Source organism: Gymnoscopelus microlampas (genome assembly GCF_963454915.1).
Source record: "Gymnoscopelus microlampas genome assembly, chromosome: 24".
NCBI classification, from domain to species: Eukaryota; Metazoa; Chordata; class Actinopteri; order Myctophiformes; family Myctophidae; genus Gymnoscopelus; species Gymnoscopelus microlampas.
The window spans coordinates 32,889,405-32,911,106 of NC_139961.1; the positions used below are offsets into that span (position 1 = coordinate 32,889,405).

General features: G+C 40.8%; 2 protein-coding genes across 2 annotated transcripts in view; one reads left to right on the forward strand and one right to left on the reverse strand.

The window, feature by feature from the left end:
• nid2a (nidogen 2a (osteonidogen)) overlaps window positions 1-11,780 on the reverse strand; it is a 55,238-nt gene extending 43,458 nt beyond the window's left edge. Inside the window, exons 1-3 of the mRNA XM_084051638.1 lie at window positions 11,368-11,780; window positions 7,267-7,452; window positions 6,646-6,762 (exon numbers count right to left, since the gene is read on the reverse strand). Coding sequence (XP_083907764.1) covers window positions 6,646-6,762; window positions 7,267-7,452; window positions 11,368-11,571 — 507 coding nt within the window. The 5' untranslated portion in view covers window positions 11,572-11,780. The remainder of the gene's footprint in view (window positions 1-6,645; window positions 6,763-7,266; window positions 7,453-11,367) is intronic.
• Window positions 11,781-18,267: 6,487 nt separating this feature from the next.
• LOC311041136 (immunoglobulin kappa light chain-like) lies at window positions 18,268-21,218 on the forward strand. The gene is made up of 4 exons (XM_084051641.1): window positions 18,268-18,382; window positions 18,485-18,818; window positions 19,606-19,643; window positions 20,664-21,218. Exons 1-4 carry the CDS (start codon window positions 18,334-18,336, stop codon window positions 20,984-20,986), a joined length of 744 nt encoding a protein of 247 aa, XP_083907767.1. The 5' UTR covers window positions 18,268-18,333; the 3' UTR covers window positions 20,987-21,218.
• The last annotated feature ends 484 nt before the right edge of the window (window positions 21,219-21,702 follow it).

Consider the following 21,702-nt stretch of genomic DNA (forward strand, 5'->3'; position numbering starts at 1 on the left):
TGTGTGTGTGTGTGTGTGTGTGTGTGTGTGTGTGTGAGAGAGCTCAGTCTAAAGCAGTTTGAGGACGCTCTTTAAACAAGGTGTGACAAAGTGGAGGGGGAAGACGGGCGGCAGGGGAGCAGACATCACACATGCACACACACAGTGTTAGGGCCACAGTGAACTGGCTTTTAGGGGCTCAAGTGGGTGATAACATCAGTGCTGAGGTGACGTTTGTCCTTCTGAGACCTGGGTCGTGATGTCCTTGTCCTGATAAGACGTGATCTTCACAGACATGCTGTCTAGGAACCTGAGCTTCCATACAAAGACCCCACAGCTGGGGGTCGAGCATTCCTATGCGCTTTCTTTTTTTCTTTACCATTTTAGACCGGAAGATCTCACAAACATTTCTGGATTAGGGCCCACTTGAAAATCTCGAAAGCGTTTGCGGCCCACCCATATGGCCACTTAAGACGGCCTGCCAGTGGCTAATCCACAGATTTGGAGCCGCTGTTCTAGACGCATTTGTTACTAGCTTAAACAAATTCAAGAATCACCAATTCAGAGAATTCCTGCATCAGTAAAGTAATCTACACAAGTATGAGTGGATCGCTAAGTATTAATATCTCAAGTGAGGACTGTGGAACAGATTTTCTCCCGGCCGGTAATAAAGAATCTATCTATGTACAGTTGAGAGAGACAGGAAGAAGGAAAGAGGGGGAGGGGGTGACATACGACAGAGACATTGAGTATAATTGTAACACAGATCGTGGTGATTATGCGGTACAAGCAATAAGTGGTTTAGCCATCGGTTCAAGTCAGGGTTGTAGTGTTGTGGGGACGTCTACTGCAGTGACGATTGTGTCCAATTCATGTGACAAGTGCTTTTCATTTGCACTTTCACCGCACTATGTTCTAATCCCAAACAAATGTTACAGATCAAGGTGCTACGAGGAAAAGACCCTGGAGGGAAATACTAAGTGTGCCTTGAAGTTTAATTTAGCCGGGTTTAACCGTAGTCAAGTATTACGCATTTTGTCTGGTTGATATGTCTTCATTTTATGTCATCTTAGTTCTTGAGAATTTGATTTAACTTTAGGTCCAACTTGGTTTGCGACGGTTCAATTGAGTTTATGTCTGTCAATGCAGTTTAGTATATTCCACCATCACTTTATTGTATACTTTAGCTAAGCTTAGTTTTAGCTTTAGTTGAATTAAATAATACTTGAGGTTAGGCAACCTTACCCTTGGACTTAACTTAAGCTAAGTTCAGATTAGTTACACCAGTAAAAATCACTGCCTTGTTGGCTGACTGGTTTCTAATGAAATGACTTAGGACATTATACAACAAGTGTTAACAATCATGGTGTAATCATCCTAAGGGAGAGAAAGGCAGGGATGGGGAGAGAGCGAGAGAGACAGAGAGAGCGAGAGAGAGAGAGAGAGAGAGAGAGAGAGAGAGAGAAAGAGAGAGAGAAAGAGAGATCAGAACGTGAAAAATGTGCTGTACAGATGTCCACTTGTTTGTTTGTTGCTGCCAACTTTTCAGCTTTAGCTACAGCTGCAAACAAGCAGAGGAGAGAGAGAGAGAGAGAGAGAGAGAGAGAGAGAGAGAGAGAGAGAAAGAGAGAGAGAGAGGAGAGAGAGAGAGAGAGAGAGAGAGAGAGAGAGAGAGAGAGAGAGAGAGAGAGAGAGAGAGAGAGAGAGAGAGAGAGAGAGAGAGAGAGAGAGAGAGAGAGAGAGAGAGGAAGAGACACAGACAGAGAGAAACCAGATGAAGGCCAGTTGCCAACTTCACTAAATTTTTACAGACTTAACTGCCAGTGTGGGAACTGGCACACACGCACACACACACGCGCACACACAAACACAAGCTAATGGCCCAGGGACAGTCCTGTCAGCTTTTATGAACATGAGCTAAGAGTCTGAGGCCGGCTAGTAACATCCAGAGACTCACACACTGTAAAATCCTCTGTGTTCATTTAACTCTGAGAGGTTACAAAATGGACCAGCATGGGGCCATTTGTACCCTCTCTGAGTTACAAATGGATAAACTTAGCACTGAGGATTTTACTGGTCTCTCCTCATCTCTGTCGTCTATGGAAGAAGGGGGACCATGGTCAATACAGAACAAATATCCTCCGGCACCGAAACGACATTGAATGCCCAACGTCAAAAGTCATTGAGGTTCCTCTTTGAACTAGGAGTGGTGTATTTCCTGCCCCCCCCCCCCCACTCCCCCCACCCCGTCTGTGCGTCAGTGCAGGGGCATCCCCCCCCAGAAACAACAAATAAGCCCAGATAGTAACCGTATCCTAATGTGTTACAGATGAGCAGGAGAGGAGAGGAGAGGAGTACTGGAGAGGCGAGGAGAGTCAAGGCAAAGGGAGGACAGGCGAGGACAGGAGAACTGGAGAGTCAAGGCGTGGAGAGGAGAACTGGAGAGGAGAGGCTAGGAGAGGAGAACTGCAGAGTTGTGATGGGTCGTTCATGATCGATTCGTTCAAAAGAACTAGTTCATTGCCACGAGCAGGAACAAACTAGTTCACTTCCCGAAGCTGTAACATTCACGCTTTCATTCATGCCCCCCCACAGTACACAGTACGGGAGGGCGGGCTGTTCCCGCGACAGACAGACAGCGGTGCGGTTGAGTTGTTTTTCACTAGACATGAACGAATCATTTGAACAAATCATTTGAATGAATCATTTGAACGGATCATTGCCGTGAACATGAACAAAATCGTTCTGCTACTGGAGAGGAGAGGAGAGGCGAGGAGAGTCAAGAAGATGTCACAGAGCAATCCATTCATTCATTCAGCCCCATGTGACTCTGCCCAGCGAACCACAGAGCACATATAATCCACTGTTCAGTGTTCAAGCCCCCCTGAACTCTCGCTGAAGACCAACTTGGTGTAGTTTATGGCATAGCTCTCTGGGGCCAGATGAGGTGATACGTGTAATCTCTCCTGTCCATCACATGTGTCTTTCCATGTCCATGTGCACTCCTGTTGTCCTTCAATCATGTTTCAATGTGTTGTGCAAGTCTAAGTGCCTGAGAGGTACTAGTGTACTCATTGTGCTCATAATGTCATTTATCGACCCCAACCTACACAAAACAACACTCATAGTGAGTTTTTACGGAGGCTGGCCTGGCATGCATTTTGCCTATTTTTCGAATAGAACAAACGGATTCATGTTAAATACTGTTGCATTAGGCAACATCCATTGTAATAATAAAATGTTATAAAAATAAATGTTGAATCAAAATACCAGCAAAGTTTGCCTTTAAAGTGAGCTAGCTGGTGAAATAAAGCAGTGTGCACAGTGCACACCGCTACCTTTTTGATGTAGGTAGGTGTGATCAAATGCAACAGTTTATTTGGTGTGTGTGTGTTTGAGAGTTCTCATTATTTTCCCATTAAGCTAATAGCTGCTATTAGCCTCACACAGATGCTTACTTTAACACACAAAACAAGACTGTCCATTCATAACATTAAGAGCTTAGCCTTCTCTCTCTCTCTTGCTCCCTCTCTTTATCTCTCTCCTGTTCATTGTCTCACCTTCTTGTCCCTTCCTCACGTACTTACTTACTCTCTCCCAATTCTCACTTTCTTTTCCAGGCAGGCACCATCTTTTAGTTTTCTTCATATATTTTACTCTCCCGTTTTATTCAGCCCTGAATTATTAGTGCCTAGACCCCCTTCGCATTTAACCACATGAACCACGGCATCCCTATTCTGGTCATGCCGAACATTTGGCCAAAAAAATGCTATTTGACGTAAGACGATAGACAAACTATATAGGGTGTTAACGTGGTTAAAACACCACACTCACCAATAATAATAATAAACTTTATTTATATAGCACCTTTTTAAACAGTGTTACAAAGTGCTTAACAACATAAAATCAAACAGTGAATCAAAGAACATAGATAATTACAACAGTAAAAATAACACATAATAGTATCAACAGTATAAAAAGTTTAGGAGGTTAAGAAAGCCTTTCTAAAAAATGAGTCTTTAATTTTGATTTAAAAATGGTGATGGAACTAGCAACCCTGAGGTCCAATGGGCCAACACCTTCCTGACACAACTACCCCAGCCCCCATCCTTAATGCACACACAGACACACGCACACACACACACACACACCTCTAGTTAATCAGTTGAAACGTAAACACACACCACACCCAACCCAGCACCTCTGGGCTAATCAGTTCAAAGGAAGATGCTATCAGACTAGCTGGAGATAGAGTCACACTGCATGCAGTCTCAGTACCCAGGCGACACACAAACCATGCTCATTCTTCTGACCCGACCCCCATTTGTAGATTAAAAGGAAGGTTAAGCACTACTAGAGGGACCTATTCATTTGGCCGCTAAGCCCCGCTTAGCATATGCAAAGGGGGGGGGGGGGGGTTCACACCAGAGATTTTGTTATGGTGAAATTAGCCCAGCAGTCATTTTAGCTTCTTTCTTTTTTTTGGGTCAATACTAGTCAAAGTTTAAGATGGCATGAAAGTCCTTTCAAGCACTTCATTTATGCATTCTCACTATTTCTACAGTCATGGTTTTAAATGGCATGTCTTGCATGTAGTATTAAGATAAATTCTACATTGACTAATTCTATTTGGTGAAAATCCACGAGTAAAAGAAACAAATAGTCGCACAACTCTCCCTGCAAAGTGAGTTTTAATAGACAAAAAGCAACATTTCCACTAAATGTCTTCTTCAGGTTGTGAAGTTCAAATCCACCACGCACACCGGTGTGGTGAAGAATATTTCGATGTCCTTAAGAGAGGTCGTTCTGACTGATATACTGTACTTAATTAACTAATGCTCACAAAGGCAAAGTCCCAACCCTTCCCTTCTACAAACATGATCTCCACCACCAGCAACCCCCCCCAAAAAATCACTGCATCACTCATTCCCAAATATACATACATGCATACACACAATGGAGGAAAGGATAGAAAGAAAACAAAGACAAAGGAGTTAAGGGGGAGAAATGACAGGATAAACACAGATGAGAGTGAAAGAAAGACCCCCTGGGGCATCCCCCCTCTGTCTCTCTGTCCATCCCACATGCTGGCCACAAACTAGGCCTAACAATGCACTGCTTTGACTCAATAAATTCAAAGTAAAGGCTGGAGGGGGGGTTCGGGGGCAGGGGGGGGGGGGGGGTCGTATGATGTGTCCCCTCGCCATCCCCCAGGCCCCCCTTCTTCCATACAAATTCAAGCCCACTTCTAAAGCCACGCTCTTCTCAAGTCGCAACCCCCCCCCCCCCCCCCCCCCCCCGAGGCGAGTGGCGTGTAAAATCCGTTTCCCGTGTTTACATTTTGTCCACGCCACAGTCGGAGTCAGACCGCGCTCAATTGATTCTCCTCAATAAAATGTCCATAAAGACGGGCCTCCCAGAGACTAGAACTTGCGATCCCTGTTATGAAGAATCCAATAACGCTGGAGCTTTTCAGCACCTTGTGATATAACCCCTTACGTCAGTACTACTGGTAAGAACTGGTCTGGTACTGACAGATATCGCCTCTCAGGACCTCTCGGGACCCTAGCTCCAAACTTAATTAACCACGTGAAGCCTAGCGTCTATATTCTGGGGCAAACATTTGGCCAAAAAAAATGACAATCTTGTAGATTAGATTTGGTGTAGAATCTACACCAAATCTACTCTACAAGATCGACAATTTTATGGTGTCAATTTGTAAAGGGACAAAAAGGAGAGAGCCTAGTGTAGACCCCCTTTGGCTGCGGAAGTGGCTAACCACTTCACTTTCAGGCGAAAATGTCGATCTTCAAGCTCACAACATGTTGTGACTATTTGATGAGCAATTAAGTATTTACAGCTTAAATGGTTGAGATCAACACTCTTGATGATCCTTTGTTGAAGCCACTACAGTCACAGGCTTAAATGAACCCGTCTGGATTCTAATTCTTAATTTTAATCAATTTAATGTAACTTTTTTTTTTTCTTACCACAAGAATTAGAAAATACAGTGTGAATCTATGAAGCGAAGAGACGATCAGATTTGCTTACAGTTTCAGCTTAACACTAAAGCTGTGAACTCGATGACGAAACAGAGGAGGCAGTGTCCACTAGAGTGTGAGAAACAAGACCATGGTGTGTGCGTGTGTGTGTGTGTGCGTGCGTGCGTGCGTGCGTGCGTGTGCGTGTGTGTGTGAGAACAGTAGGGGGATAACGAGTTGGGAGGATGGGATGAGGACGGGGGAGGGGGACACATGCTGATGACCCCTAAAGATGTCCTCTCACCCCTGGATAAGGTCAAGAGGCAAATTGGTGGGTGGGGGGAGGGCTATAAATAGAACCCCGCTCTCTTCTTCTTCTTTTCCTACCCGGGGCAAATTACAGCTCACACAAGGAAAGACAGTACACGCCTTCCAGGAATCTGAGCGTCCAGCAGTGAGACCTTTTGCCAAACCAGCGCATAGTGACGGATATGGCCGAGTTGAACCGAAGACTCACTGGCTATTTACACATTAACCACATTAACCCTGGCATCCCTATTCTGGGCAAATTCTCATGAGTTTGCTATTTCTCAGATCTTTTTCAAACTTTTCAAAAATAGCAGATCTACAAGCTCACAGTAGTGCAATCTATCAATCCATCCAGTCCTCTCTCTGTGTCTCTTACCTGGTTAGTCGGTCCAGCGGTGCGACTCGGCTCTTCGTATGCCCCAACATTCTCCCATGTGGCCACAACGGCGTGCGTGGGCGTGAACTTCGCATCTGGGAATCCTCGATGTACTTCCTGATCAGCCGAATGAATGAGAATTAGTGAGTGAATGAGTAGGTGAAGGCAGGAAGAGCAATTCAATTAACAAGTGAATGGATAACCTAATCTACACACAGATAAACACACACATACATGGTCCCCCTCCCCCACAGCCAGTTCCATTTGGTTAATTCAGTTCTATGATGAGTTATTCCCATTCTCTCTTCATTGTGACCTTGCTCAGCCCAGTGAACTTTGTGGAGTCCTAGTGCAAATGTTTTTTTAGCATTCACTTGAAAGGTTTGCTAGCTGAATCAAAAAATAATTAATGCAATGAACTCAGAAGCTTTACCTGTATGTACACAACCGTACTTATACATGTTTGTTCAACGGACCGAAATAAACAATAACTAGATAACTAATCAGTGCAGAGGTAGTCGAGTGTCGCAGGATAAAGTGGGAGTGATATTGTAACGCGACATGCTGCTTTTAAAGTCCTGGATGTTTGTTTGTATACGGCCCTCAACCTCTCATCTTTACCTGGGCCACCCTGTTGAGGATACTGGGCGTCTCCGTCAGCCTGTAGTAGATCTGTCCTTTCCCTCCGCTGGTGTCAATGTCTGCCAAGAACGGGGCGACCACGGGGAAGTCTGTGGGGAAGCCATCGTCCACATACTGCTTCTCCATGGGGAGGTCCTTGGCTGAGACGATGCCATTGGTGGCCACCTGGATACAGATACAGATACAGAGAGAGAGTTAAATAAGAAAAAGAGGTTGCGCATCAACAATTGGTTTTCTCAGTGGAGTGCTAGACCCAAAGTCAGTATACATATCAAAAAAGGAATTTTTAAAAAAAAAATCCAAAAAGGTAGCACATCCAAAAATGTCAATTAAATGGAGGACAAATTACTCACATTTCCACTTTTTTATTGGCACACCAATAAAGTGAACGCTTACGCGTTTCGGCTATGAGCCTTCCTCAGAGCATTCATATCACATCAATTCAACTCACTTTATACACAAGGTCAGAGTTCACCAACAGCTGAAATCTCAAGTCAATCACCAAGGTCCAATCACTAGTATGCAAGAACACAGGCAATTACAGGTAATTTGTGGCATATATCATAAAGTAACACATCCAATAAACAGTGAAGGGGTATCAAAGATAGTCTTAACCCAAAAAGCATTTTAAGCTATAATCGTCATTAAGTCCATTGGGTGTCATAGTGTTGAGTGTGTATATCCACTGCATTTCTCTCTGGGCCAGTTTCTTTAGAATATCACCTCCTCTGATGGGCATCACAATTTTTTCAATCCCACAGAATTTTAGTGAAGAGGGTGAACCATGATTTGCTTCAGCATAATGTTTTGCAATTGCATAATCCATATTTCCTGTACGGATTGCAGTTTTGTGCTCCGATATTCTTTGTTTGAGGGGTCTTTTAGTTTGTCCTACGTATGCTAGACCACAGGGACATAACAGCATGTAGATCACATGTGTCGATTTGCAGTTGATAAATTCACGAATAGGAATCTTCCTTCCAGTGTGGGGATGATTGAATGATTTCTTGTCTGTTGTATTGTTGCAACAGGCACAGTTGCCACATCTATACATTCCAATTGTTGTCAGCCATGTGGTCTTCTTTTGAACCATATTTTTGTACATGACTGTACCTTTGATTGTAGGTGCTCTCCTAAATGCAACAAGGGGTGGGGACTTGCAGAGATCTTTCACAGATGGCTCTGTTTGGAGCACATGCCAGTGTCTGTTGAGTATCTTTTTGATTTCTGAAGCACAGTGGTTATATTCAGTACAAAAACAAGCCCGACTTGGATTTTTTGTTTTTGGTGCATTAGATAAGAGATCAGAGCGGGAGGTGTTATTGGCATATTGTATGGCTTTCTGAATAGAATTGGAAGAATAGCCCCTCTCCTTAAACCGAGTACTCATAATGGTTTCTTTGGAGTGAAAGTCATCAAGATCTGAACAGTTACGTTTAAGCCTCAAAAATTGACCTACTGGGATGTTGTCCTTTAGGTGTCCAGGATGGTTACTGGTAGCATGCAAAATCGTATTGCGTTCCATGTCTTTTCTGAAAATAGATGTATGAATCATTCCAGTTTCATCCTTGGATATAGTTAGATCCAAATAGTTAATCTTGTCAATGCTCTGTTCACAAGTGAATTTCAGGAAACTTGAGTTGTTGAGATATATTACAAAGTCCATTAGTTCAGTCTGTGTTCACTCCAAAGAAACCATTATGAGTACTCGGTTTAAGGAGAGGGGCTATTCTTCCAATTCTATTCAGAAAGCCATACAATATGCCAATAACACCTCCCGCTCTGATCTCTTATCTAATGCACCAAAAACAAAAAATCCAAGTCGGGCTTGTTTTTGTACTGAATATAACCACTGTGCTTCAGAAATCAAAAAGATACTCAACAGACACTGGCATGTGCTCCAAACAGAGCCATCTGTGAAAGATCTCTGCAAGTCCCCACCCCTTGTTGCATTTAGGAGAGCACCTACAATCAAAGGTACAGTCATGTACAAAAATATGGTTCAAAAGAAGACCACATGGCTGACAACAATTGGAATGTATAGATGTGGCAACTGTGCCTGTTGCAACAATACAACAGACAAGAAATCATTCAATCATCCCCACACTGGAAGGAAGATTCCTATTCGTGAATTTATCAACTGCAAATCGACACATGTGATCTACATGCTGTTATGTCCCTGTGGTCTAGCATACGTAGGACAAACTAAAAGACCCCTCAAACAAAGAATATCGGAGCACAAAACTGCAATCCGTACAGGAAATATGGATTATGCAATTGCAAAACATTATGCTGAAGCAAATCATGGTTCACCCTCTTCACTAAAATTCTGTGGGATTGAAAAAATTGTGATGCCCATCAGAGGAGGTGATATTCTAAAGAAACTGGCCCAGAGAGAAATGCAGTGGATATACACACTCAACACTATGACACCCAATGGACTTAATGACGATTATAGCTTAAAATGCTTTTTGGGTTAAGACTATCTTTGATACCCCTTCACTGTTTATTGGATGTGTTACTTTATGATATATGCCACAAATTACCTGTAATTGCCTGTGTTCTTGCATACTAGTGATTGGACCTTGGTGATTGACTTGAGATTTCAGCTGTTGGTGAACTCTGACCTTGTGTATAAAGTGAGTTGAATTGATGTGATATGAATGCTCTGAGGAAGGCTCATAGCCGAAACGCGTAAGCGTTCACTTTATTGGTGTGCCAATAAAAAAGTGGAAATGTGAGTAATTTGTCCTCCATTTAATTGACATTTTTGGATGTGCTACCTTTTTGGATTTTTTTTTAAAAATTCCTTTTTTGATATGTATACAGAGAGAGAGTTATCAGACTAAATGTATTAACGTTGCATACTGAAACATCCCTGCAATGAGAACACATTTTAAACTGTTAATAAAAAAAAACGCCAAAAGGTCAGAGAGTTGGGAGTTAAAACTCTCACGTCTGAGTGAATAGAGGTCAACCCAACCACTGATTCAATCAAATTAGCACGGTGAGATTTCACCTTGTTGTCTGATTTCAGATAATAAATGGATCATATTAATCAGCGACTCAATCAAATAGCACTGTTGGGTTCACATTGTCCCTGGTGAGACAACTGATTTTTATCACTGACAAGTATAAACAGTGAGTCTGTTTCTTCATCATGAATCAAAAGCCAGAGGTCAATGATTCTGAACTCCACTAGTAGTAGGCCTAGGCTCTATCAAATCCATGATCATGATATCACAACATGTGCTCTGCTTGTATAATGAAAAGTGAATAAAAGACACCACTGGAATTTAAATGGTTCTGACAAGTTTACAACTATGTTGTTTATATGCTTTGGAATTGATTTAAACAACAACAAAATACAGTCACTGACTCATGTTTTAGTTTGGACTGTAAGCCTGTCTACATTGCCTCCACTGCCAACCCAGCCTCGTGCTTATTTTAGACTTTCTTCACTCACTGCAAAAGCTTACAGTACATGTCATTAACCGCATATTCTTATTTCCTGTTCTTTTCTGCGGTAAAACAAAAATAGCAACAAACTTGTCCCAAGCTTAAAACTTACAAGCTGACCATAGGGTTCTGCTGAAAGAAGTCACCCATGTAATTAATTACCCCCCCAGGAGACAGTGAGAAAGAAGAACATTGGAATAATAGCCTAATTGAACATATCTATTTCCATCATTCACAGAAAGCCTAAAAATTGCCTGCAAAGTTTAAATTGACAGAAATTACCTAAACTATATTCACAAGAAAGTTAACTTTACTACCCCAATTACTATTTGAAGAGAATAATCATAATAACTCTAGCTTTCATGGAGTCGCCAATAGGCTTTTTTAATATATACAAATTAAAGTTATTTGAGTGTGATTATCTCATCTTCATTTTCCCATACTAACTCATGCCTCCCAATCATGGTTACAATATTTCACATATTTGCCAGCAGGTAGTCTACAAAGCAAAGCATCATGATAAGAGCATAATTTATTATTATTAGTTGAGTTATGAATATTTCACATAGCTCATTGTATAATTTAAAATACTCATCATAAAACAATGTCAGATATACTCACATATAGCTGAGTGAAGTGGGAGCTGTAGAAGTAGAGGGGTCTGGGCAGGGCCAGGACCGTGGCGGTCTCATCGTCTCCCTCGGCCAGGGTCAGGTCTCCACTCAGAGACCCATAGGGGAACATCTCGGTCCTCTGGATGGCTGTGACCACACACACACTGCAGCATAAACCCAGCAGAAATAACCTGAACTTCTCTCTCGCCATTGCAGAGCCGGGTTACGTACGTTTAAAGTCAACAACTTTGCATTGAGCGATTGCAAAAAGTTTGTGTGCGGCAGTTTTAGAGAGTTCACACAGGTTGCGTTGCGCGCACTGGTAAAGCAGCGGTGCGTGCGTGTGTGGAGAGGGACAGATGAAAAGAGAGACAGAGAGAGAGAGAGAGAGAGAGGGATGGTGCTGCTGCAGAGTAGACCGACTCACTCCTACACACCTCCTGTGAGTCCTGTCTGAACTCTGAAGTTACTTGACTGTGAGGGAGGGAGGGAGGAGCGCAGAGGAGGTGTTTAGGCAGGTCTGCGGCCGTTTTGATTGGACACGACTGGTCTGAGTGACATGAGGACAGGGAGTTAGAACGGTAACCGGAAAACTCGCCCCAAAATACAGTCGCCCCCATTTTTTCTTCGCCGACCGCTCGCAACCAGTGGTTCTTGTATTCGTTTTACTGAGATTAAGGTTATGAATATGTTTAGGGTTAGGCATAGTCTTACTGAGGTTACGTTTAGGAATAAGGTTAGGTTTATCTTAGGCATAGTTTTACTGAGGTTACTTTTAGGAATAAAGTTAGGTTTAGGCAGTTTTACTGAGGTTAGGTTTAGGAATAAGGTCAGGTTTAGGCATAGTTATACTGAGGTTACGTTTAGGAATAAGGTTAGGTTTAGGAATACCTGGTGGCGGCCGTTCCGAGGTCCCCGGATTTGGCTCGGCAGCCCGGGGCGAGCGTGTTTTGGGGCGAGCGTTCTTGTATTAGTTGGAACAACTTGGAAGCCACATCTGGCTCGCATTAGGACAAGACAAATAGATCATTTTTTAATCCGGATGTAACTCTATCTCTTTTTTACAACAACGAAAAAGTCACATTGCGTAATTTTGTTACGCATATGCGTGCGTGCGCACGTTTTCTTAAATTGTAGCCTACTCTTAAGAAATTAAATGAATGTATTTTTCAAGGGTAGCCTAGTTATGATCAAACAATTTGACTGAACTTTCTCATCATACAGCAGCAATGCAAGACAGCTCGTATAAGTTGAGCCTGTCTTTATGACTTTAGCCTACTTCACGTGATTTTCATCATTTATTCACCTGACCAATAAGTGCCACTGCCCATTTATTTATTTACCACAATTTGTTTCTGCACAAGGTATTTTGTTTTGCCAATGCTGTTCTATTGAAAGAACAGCAGATTATTTCAGGGCGGTTTACAGTCAAACCGCCCATACCATCATAATGTTAAAATTGAAAAGTTAAGAATTTTAACAAACTATTTGGGAAAAGATCGATGGGGAGTAATTTGTTATTGCTTATTGTCGTGTTACATGTCTTAATCTATTCCACTTTGATTATTTCATGTGTTAATTAATTAAAGTTGGCAATCCATTTAATATGGATGATAAATGGAAAACACATTGGAACCTTTAAATGAATGTCGTGCGCCATCTAGTGACTTCAATTACTCAATGAGAGGTTTAACATTCTTTACTTTAAAAAATCTGATCTGATGAATAAATTCATCAGATCTGGTGGAGATGAGGCAGAGGCTCCAACTTTATGGGGGGTAGAGTGGGGGCGGCTGAGAGGCTCCGATTGTAGGGGGGCTCAGCCCTAAATGAGAATGTGACATGCTAACAGTGACTTGTAAGTGTTTAACTCCCAGTCTAATTTCACTGTATCGTAATTCATACATTAACACTTTTCTATATAGCCTATATTTTAAATTAAAAGTACAATTAAGTGCTTTGATTAAGTAGGCCTATCAGTTGCAGTAAGTATAAAATGTGTTTTACACCACAATAGCGTTTTATAGGCCTACATACTGTGTGAGAGAGTTTCAGAGTATTTCAATTGTGAATATAAAGACTTTTGTAGTCTACATCTTATCTAACTCGTCTTAAACAGCCTAAATAAGAAATAGCCTTTTATTAGTCCTCCTCTGTATGTTAACATATTCTTATAGCTGCTGCAATTTATTTTACAAATATAGGGAAGCATGATATGAGTATGCGACTAATGTTTATTGGTTTCAAATAAGGTTGTTGTCATAATGTTGAAAAAGGGTGGTTAATGTAGGCTATGTTTTGTAATGATAATATAATCCAAATCACAAGTAACAAGAAAAGTTTTCAAATAATTGTAGTGGAGTAAAAGTAGGCTACACTATTTGTCTCTGATATGAAGTGAAGTAGAAGTATAGAAAATTGGAAATACTCCAGTAAAGTAAACGTACCTCAAAATTGGACTTGAGTACATGTACTTAGTTACTTTCCGTTTCTACCACTGACATTTGCTGTTGCCTCTTGTGTCCATTCTTGTTTCAAATGTGAAGTACTCCCTCTTGTGGTAACTGCTATAAATGTTTTTCTTCTGATGCAGAATAACCGCTTCAACTGCTGTTTCACATGGGGTTTCATTAGGCCCTCTTCACCCAGGCAAAACACCTGAAAAACTGCAACATTAATGTAAAATAAGATATTTTGAACACAAATTATTAAACCTTGATAGCCATTTTGGATGTATCCCTTTAAGTGTCCTCATGAAATGTCCATAATAAACCGAAATTATAATAATGAATTGCACAAACAAAACAAAGTAATAAATAAATAGTGACATACATGTGCGCCTTCTGCTCAGAATGTTCATGAGTAATTACTTTTGTTATATTTTCAGAGACTTTTCACTGACATAAAAAAGAGCTCCTTCCCAATCCCACCTGTAACTCAGTGGTTCTGATGACATGCACTTAATCACCCTTGATCAGGGGTCTTCAACGTTTTTCAGCCCAAGGACCCCTCATCTGAGAGAGAGATGAATCAGGGACCCCCACTACATATTGTATTGTGTATAGAGATTAAACTTTTTCATAAATTTCATAGCATATTTCAATAATTTCATAGACTTGTTAGACAGCATTATCATTGTGTAGCATTGTGTTGGGTTCATGTTAAGATGTATCTTTGGGACAGTTAACCACTTAAACCCTCAATACTTTGAAAACTTGTACTTGGTTTTCTCTTTTTTTCCTTCTACACCAAACCTCTTTCTCTTTGCCAAAAATAGCCGATCTACAAGCTTGTAGATCTGCTATTTTCGGCTAATGTTCCCCCTGTTGAAGACCCCTGGCAGATCAATCCAACCTGTGAACTCAATGTTCCTGCGATTAGGCTTGTGTCACACGATATCAGCCCATTCAATATAATGTAATGACTTAAATAAAATATAAAAATATACACTACCCTTTTATTGCAACAGCTAGCCTACAGTATAACAGATAATTGTGAGCTCTTTCTGAGAATTTCACTCATGCAGCCTACAGAAAACAAATTATCATATGCATAGCCTGATAAAAAAAAAGTTGAAGAAAGAACGAAAGAACATTTCAGATAACAAGAGGGCAATATCAGATATCTCCATTATACAAATATAAAGACAGTAACATGTTATACACGTAGTGGTTTAATAATGGATACATTAAATATTGAATCGGTAACTTCAACCTTTCGGATACTTCCATGAAAGTCCATGGATCATAACGGAAATGTTACCATGAGCCTGTTACCATAAGTCTATCTTTAACCTAAGCTTTTCATGGTCTCCGTTTCAGCAAAGGTGCCTATGGTATCAGTCTGGTGGGGTCAAGTGTATAGCCGTCCTGTGCCACTCTCAGATTCCCACAAATTTCATTATCATGGTCAAGAGGTCGGGGTTCAAAATAAACTTCTGCTGAGTCCACACACACACACACACACACACACACACACACACACACACACACACACACACACACACACACACACACACACACACACACACACACACACACACACACACACACACACACACACACACACACACACACACACACACACACACACACACACACACACACACACACACACACACACACACACACAGTATCTTCCATGGTGGATTTAATGATTATATGGTGTGGTTTGTTGTCAGATTCGATGTCCCTTTTTCAATATGGGTACCGACAATTCAACATGTTCTATGTTTTCAGATCTTTTTCCATGTTCCCGCCATTTCTTTTAAATTAAGGACAGTTAATAAAACAATGATCATCCACAGCAATTGAGTTTCTTCAGGAAGATGATTTGCATAGAGGGGAGACTTTGTTTGAGGGACACAGTTCAGTGCGCAGGGAGAGTTTATAGTTGTGCAAGTTGAACCCTAAAGCTTGTTCCTTATGATGACTTCCAAAACCATGTATTTGACCACCATCTTCTTGGCATGTACCGTGTGCATTCAAGGTAATTGTCTTCCCTTCTGTCTGTCTGATTACCGTATATTGATTTGTTTACATCTTTTTTATATATTAATATATTGTATATTTGTTTGTTTCCAGAAACATGCATGGGTCAGCCCCAGGTCACTGTGACTCAGACTCCTCCAATGAAAGATGTTAATGTAGGAGACTCAGTGAGTCTAGCATGCAGACTGAGTCTTCGTACTAGTGTGGGTAGAACTAGTTACTGCAACCCTCCTTGTGTGTACTGGTACCAACAGAAGTTTGGAGAAGTTCCTAAACTCCTCATTTATTCCACAAACACCCTTCAGTCAGGAACTCCGTCCAGATTTAGTGGTAGTGGAAGTGGGACAGACTTCCAGGAGGAGCGCTGACCATCAGTGGAGTCCAGGCTGAAGATAAAGGTTTTTACTACTGTCAGAGTTTTCATTGTGATGGTCATAAATGTGTGTTCACACAGCGATACAGAGTCATACAAAAACCTCCCTCAATTAAAGAGGAAGTGACTGGAACAACTCAATGGGACTATGTGATAAAAGATTTATAGAATATGAAGAAGTCAAAGCCGGATTCACAATCAGGTGTAATTTTTGCTCTGCCTGGAACTTTGGAGGATGGAGAAGAAGTACATACATATGTAGATTCATAGACAGTTACATAGACAGATGGATTGACAAAGAAAACAGTGGTCCAGGTTGAATTGTTGTCAAAGTGCATGTTCAGAAAATGTGCCAATTATACACGTATATCAAAATTAAACATCTTCAATCATGTCACACACCAGATTTTGTTTTATCTTTTACCTTCTGGGAATTTAGTTTCAATGAAGAGAAGAAGGTATCGTATCATAAGAGACAAGTTAGCTTAGAATAGATCAAACAGATTGAAAGGTTTTATCTGGGATTTTGACACAGCCAATTGATATGTTGAATAATGCTAATTGATTGGCCCTATTAAATGTTCTCTATGAAATGGATATTACATTTATAATTTCTACCACTATCACCTCGGATGAGGTGATAGGCGTCTCCAGTCATCTCAATCCTCCATACTGTACATCTGGCCAGCTCACCAGTATTTATCCAATAGATTAGAGTCAGTATCCATTAGATTGCAGTTCTTAACAAACTCTGAGACATTGCCGTCTGGCCCAGCACTTCAGAGTGCATTTGGCCATGGTGAATTCCTTGAATGTAAAAGGGACCATCATCGATGCTGAGATTTGTAAGGACTGCTGGTATTTCTTCCTCAGCTCCATCCACTGTCTGGTGTGTGCCAAGGAGGTTCCAGAAGTAATTGATATAATATATATCAGATATCTTATAATATTCTACATAACTACTCACAGTTCTTTTCCCCCCTTATTTTTTAACTTGCCACCTGCAGCAGATAATTGAACAAAAAAGTGAATCAAGAAGAAATGGCTTGAATGGGCAGTAAGGGAGTTTTTTTTATATGGATCTTCATCACTACTACATGAACACATTTTGTTCAGATGCAGTGTAAAGTCTTACAGTAATAAACTCCTGTATCTTCATAGGGAACTCCACCGATGGCCAGTGTGAAATAACGCCAAGATCCACTGTTGCTACTGAACTGAAATGGAGTTTATGTGTGTTTATGTGTACAGCATGTTGGGAACAGGTCTATGGATTGCTGCTGGATTAACAAAACTCTAGGCTACTCACTAACAAGGAACTAGGATCCAGTTATCATGACTAAAGCAACATGGATCAGCTAAGACATTGATGATAATGTAATCAATGTCTTTGATCCAAGTGTATTTACTAGTCTGTGTTTATGCAGCAGTAGAATACAGTCATGTGCAGTAGATGCTTGTGTAGATACCACATTTAAATGTGATAATGAAAGTTAATAGAATCAACTGCATCTCTCTCTCTCTCTCTCTCTCTCTCTCTAAAAGTCCATGCCACTCTCAGATTCCCATAAAAAATAGTTTTTTCACTGTCATGGTCAAGAGGTCATTTTTGGGGGTACAAAACAAAGCGTGCACGCACACACACACACACACACACACACACACACACACACACACACACACACACACACACACACACACACACACACACACACACACAGACACACACACACACACACACACACACACACACACACACACACACACACACACACACACACACACACACACACACACACACTACAAATAATAAATAATAATTGTATAGTATGATGTGGTTTGTTGTAAGATTCTACATTCATCTTTTTATATGGCTACTTACAATTCAACAGGTTACGAAATTATGTTTTAAAATCTTGTTCCATGTGATGTTCTGCCCCATCCCCTATCATCCTTCACACTAGTTGAGTTTCTTCAGGAAGATGATTTGCATAGAGGACACTTTGTTTGAAGGACACACTTCAGTGCTCAAGGAAGCGTAGTATATAGCTCTGCAAGCTGGGCCCTTCATGACTGAAGGTTGTTTCTTGTGATAACAGCATCCAACACCATGTCTTTGACCACCATCTTCATCTTGACATGTGCTTTGTGCGTTCAAGGTAAGGTCTATTCTATTGTCTTTCCTTCTCTCTGTCTTATTATATTTATTATCTATTTGTTTATATATATTTTCATATATTCATGTATTTATTTGTTTCCAGAAATATGGGGCCAGATCACAGTGACTCAGACACCATCAGTGAAAGCTGTTAATGTAGGTGACACAGTGAGTCTAGCATGCAGACTGAGTCTTCCTACTAGCTGGTCAAGCGGTACTGCCTGCAGCCCTCCTTGTGTGTCCTGGTACCAACAGAGGATTGGAGAAATTCCTAAACTCCTCATTTATTATACAAAGACACTTCAGTCAGGAACTCCGTCCAGATTTAGTGGTAGTGGAAGTGGGACAGACTTCACGCTGACCATCAGTGGAGTCCAGGCAGAAGATAAAGGTGTCTACTACTGTCAGAGTGTACACGGTGGAGGTGGTAGCCTTGTGTTCACACAGTGATACAGAGTCATACAAAAACCTCCCTCAATTCAAGAGGAAGTGACTGGAACAACTCAATGGGAACTGTCATTGTCACTATATAAGATTCATAGAATTATGAAGAACTCAAAGGATCAGATGTCATTCTCCTTTTAAAGGTGGACAGATAAACAGATGAACAAATAATGAAAATTACATAGATTCATAGACAAATACATAGAAAGATGGATGGAAGTAGGTGTACAGCATGTTCCCAGGACCCACAAGAAGGCTTGGGTCTTCTATGGATTTGTGTTGGTACCCGTAAATGCTGATTTGACACTGGATGGCTCCTGCATTTGTGCAGAAGTCTAGGGCCCTAGGCCAACCCTGGACTACACTGGATTTATTTTACAAAAAGCCACAATACTCACAACAAGGAACCAGGACGCTAAAGCAACCACACATGGATCAGAAGAGGGATTTGGGACTTATGTGGGAGAATGGTCCAGGAACTGGTTGCTATTTGGTTTGTTGACAAGAGTGCTGTGGTGTTAACCAGCCTGTGTTCCTGGATGAGACTGAATTTAGGGTTTGTCTATAAAAAAAAGTTCAGGAACCCTTAAGTGGATTATTGAACCAACTGATTGATGGCGCACGCGTGCGTGCGCGCAACTTACAAGCGCATAGAAACTACTCAATATATTGGGCAACATATTAACACTCTGGCCTATATTGTGAGAGAGGAGGCTGAGTGGAGTCACTCAAGTGGAAAGGAGGTTTTTGTACGACGGTTTACCAGACTGTATCACTGTGGTGGCCTTTCGGTGGCGGCACCAAAGTCATTGTCAAAAGTAAGTATTAATGATCTTGTTCCATTTACCTTCATAGTTTGTTGATTACTGGCCTGTGTTATAATTTGTTCTAAAATGTGATTGAATGCTTTTGATCCAAAACAGTTGAAGTCAATTTATATAGATTTTGTTGGCATGAATCTTACTTCAATAAGCAAAATACCTGTAATATTTACAGTTTTGTATTTAGAAACGTTGAATAATTTATCAGTACAGCATTACAATAGGTTAAGTAATTTTTCAACTCAATGGAACAACAGTGTAATATCAGTGTGAATTATGTCAATATCCTTATTTATTTGTATTACAAATGTAATAGTTCTGGTCTGTGATGATAATAGAATAATAATCCCTTTTATGTAGCATTTCTTTTACATTAGTTAAAGCTGCATATGTAACTTTCCCCTTCTACCCCAAATTTGAACCTGGTATCCCATGTGCAAGTGCTGAATTTTTTCAGCAGGTCAAAATTTGTGTCAGATCCTGTGTGATCCTTTGACAAGATCTAAATGTCTCAATAGAAGAGCAGGGACCAAGACCACCCCAATTATATTGTATTAACATACTTTACCATACAGATTGGATAAAATTACATTTTATTTATCTAAAAAGGTTACATATATAGTGCTGCTTTATTTAATATAGAACTCTAAGAAATTGCAAATTCAGTGAAGTAAAAAAATTATAATCTGGCTCTGATCTACAGTACATGCTAGTTATTCAGTTAATATAATTGACGGTCTCTTTCTGTGCACTGTAGCTTTATCTACTGTTATTTACACTACTTTGGTGTTAATGTAATGCCTTTGTTCCCTCTGTATTTATTAGTCTGTCACTTTGTAGTAGTCCACAGTCATGTGCAGTGCAGTATGCTTGTGTTACAGTAGATGCCACATACATTTAAAGTTAATAGAACTGTATGTCTTAGTTTTGTGTACTTAATTTTGTACTTGTTTTACTGTATGTGATTATATGCCAGTTGTACGTTCAAAGTCAAGTTACGTTTTTTTTTCTGTACAGCTGGTGTCTTGGTCAGGCCCTCTGTCTCTCTGCATCCTCCGTCATCTGAGCAGCTCTCTGCTGGGGACTCGGCCACCCTGGCATGCCTGCTCAGTGGCTACGACCCCCCAGGTGCCCAGGTGAGCTGGGAGGTGGACGGGAAGCAGGTGACGGACGGGGTCCTGACCTCAGAGGAGGTGGAGAAGAACGGCCGTTGCGGCCGCAGCAGCACCCTGACCCTGAGCAAGGCACTGTGGGAGCAGGGTGAGGTGTTCACCTGCAAGGTGGACCATGAGGGAAACACACAGCCCACTGAAATTACCAGGACACAGTGTGGGAACTAGAGAGCTGTTCACACAGCACTTCTGAAAATGTATGCCTTTATAGAAGGAACAAAAAAGCAAATAAACGCATTTGATGTTAAGTGATGTCATTGTTTGTTTTTTAACAAACATTAATACTGTCACAGTGTCAGAGGCAGAGAGCTGCTTGTCTTCTAAATGCTTCTAAAACTCAATGACTGTTGCTTTATGTTTAGAAAAGAGTAAATGTTGTCATTAGTTATTAGTTTGGACATTAAACCCATTGACAGTCAATAGAGATTGTCCATTGTGTCCATTGTTCAGAAATCAATACAAAATAAGAGAAAAACAACAAGAAGTTATTAATTAAGGAATGTCTTTGTTTGTTATTAATACCTATACTTATAGGGTGGGATGTAAAGAGATGCTACTGGCCTTGCTCAACGCATAATGAATGGCCTTTATAAAAATGAAAGCAAATGAAAAGAAATGTTGATTAAGTAAGCATTTTGTCATTCATATTAACTCTAACACTGTGTGGGTTGTAGAAATATGCTTCATTTGATTGGATGAGCGCATCATCCAACACATAAAGATCTATGGCTTTATAAAACAAACATCAAATGAAAAATATGTTAAGTGAACCTTTTTATCATTAATGCACTCACAGTGTAAGGAGCCAGAAGATGGTGTGGATTAAATAATGTCATTGTTTATTTGGAATACATCTGCATTGCCTGAGTTCTTTAGACACATCA

Coding starts and splice junctions, on each gene's coding strand:
- LOC311041136 (XM_084051641.1), top strand. CDS start 18,334: ATGTCTTTGACCACCATCTTCATCTTGACATGTGCTTTGTGCGTTCAA. Junction 18,383..18,484: donor ATGTGCTTTGTGCGTTCAAG/GTAAGGTCTATT, acceptor ATTTGTTTCCAG/AAATATGGGGCCAGATCACA. Junction 18,819..19,605: donor GGTGGAGGTGGTAGCCTTGT/GTTCACACAGTG, acceptor TGTATCACTGTG/GTGGCCTTTCGGTGGCGGCA.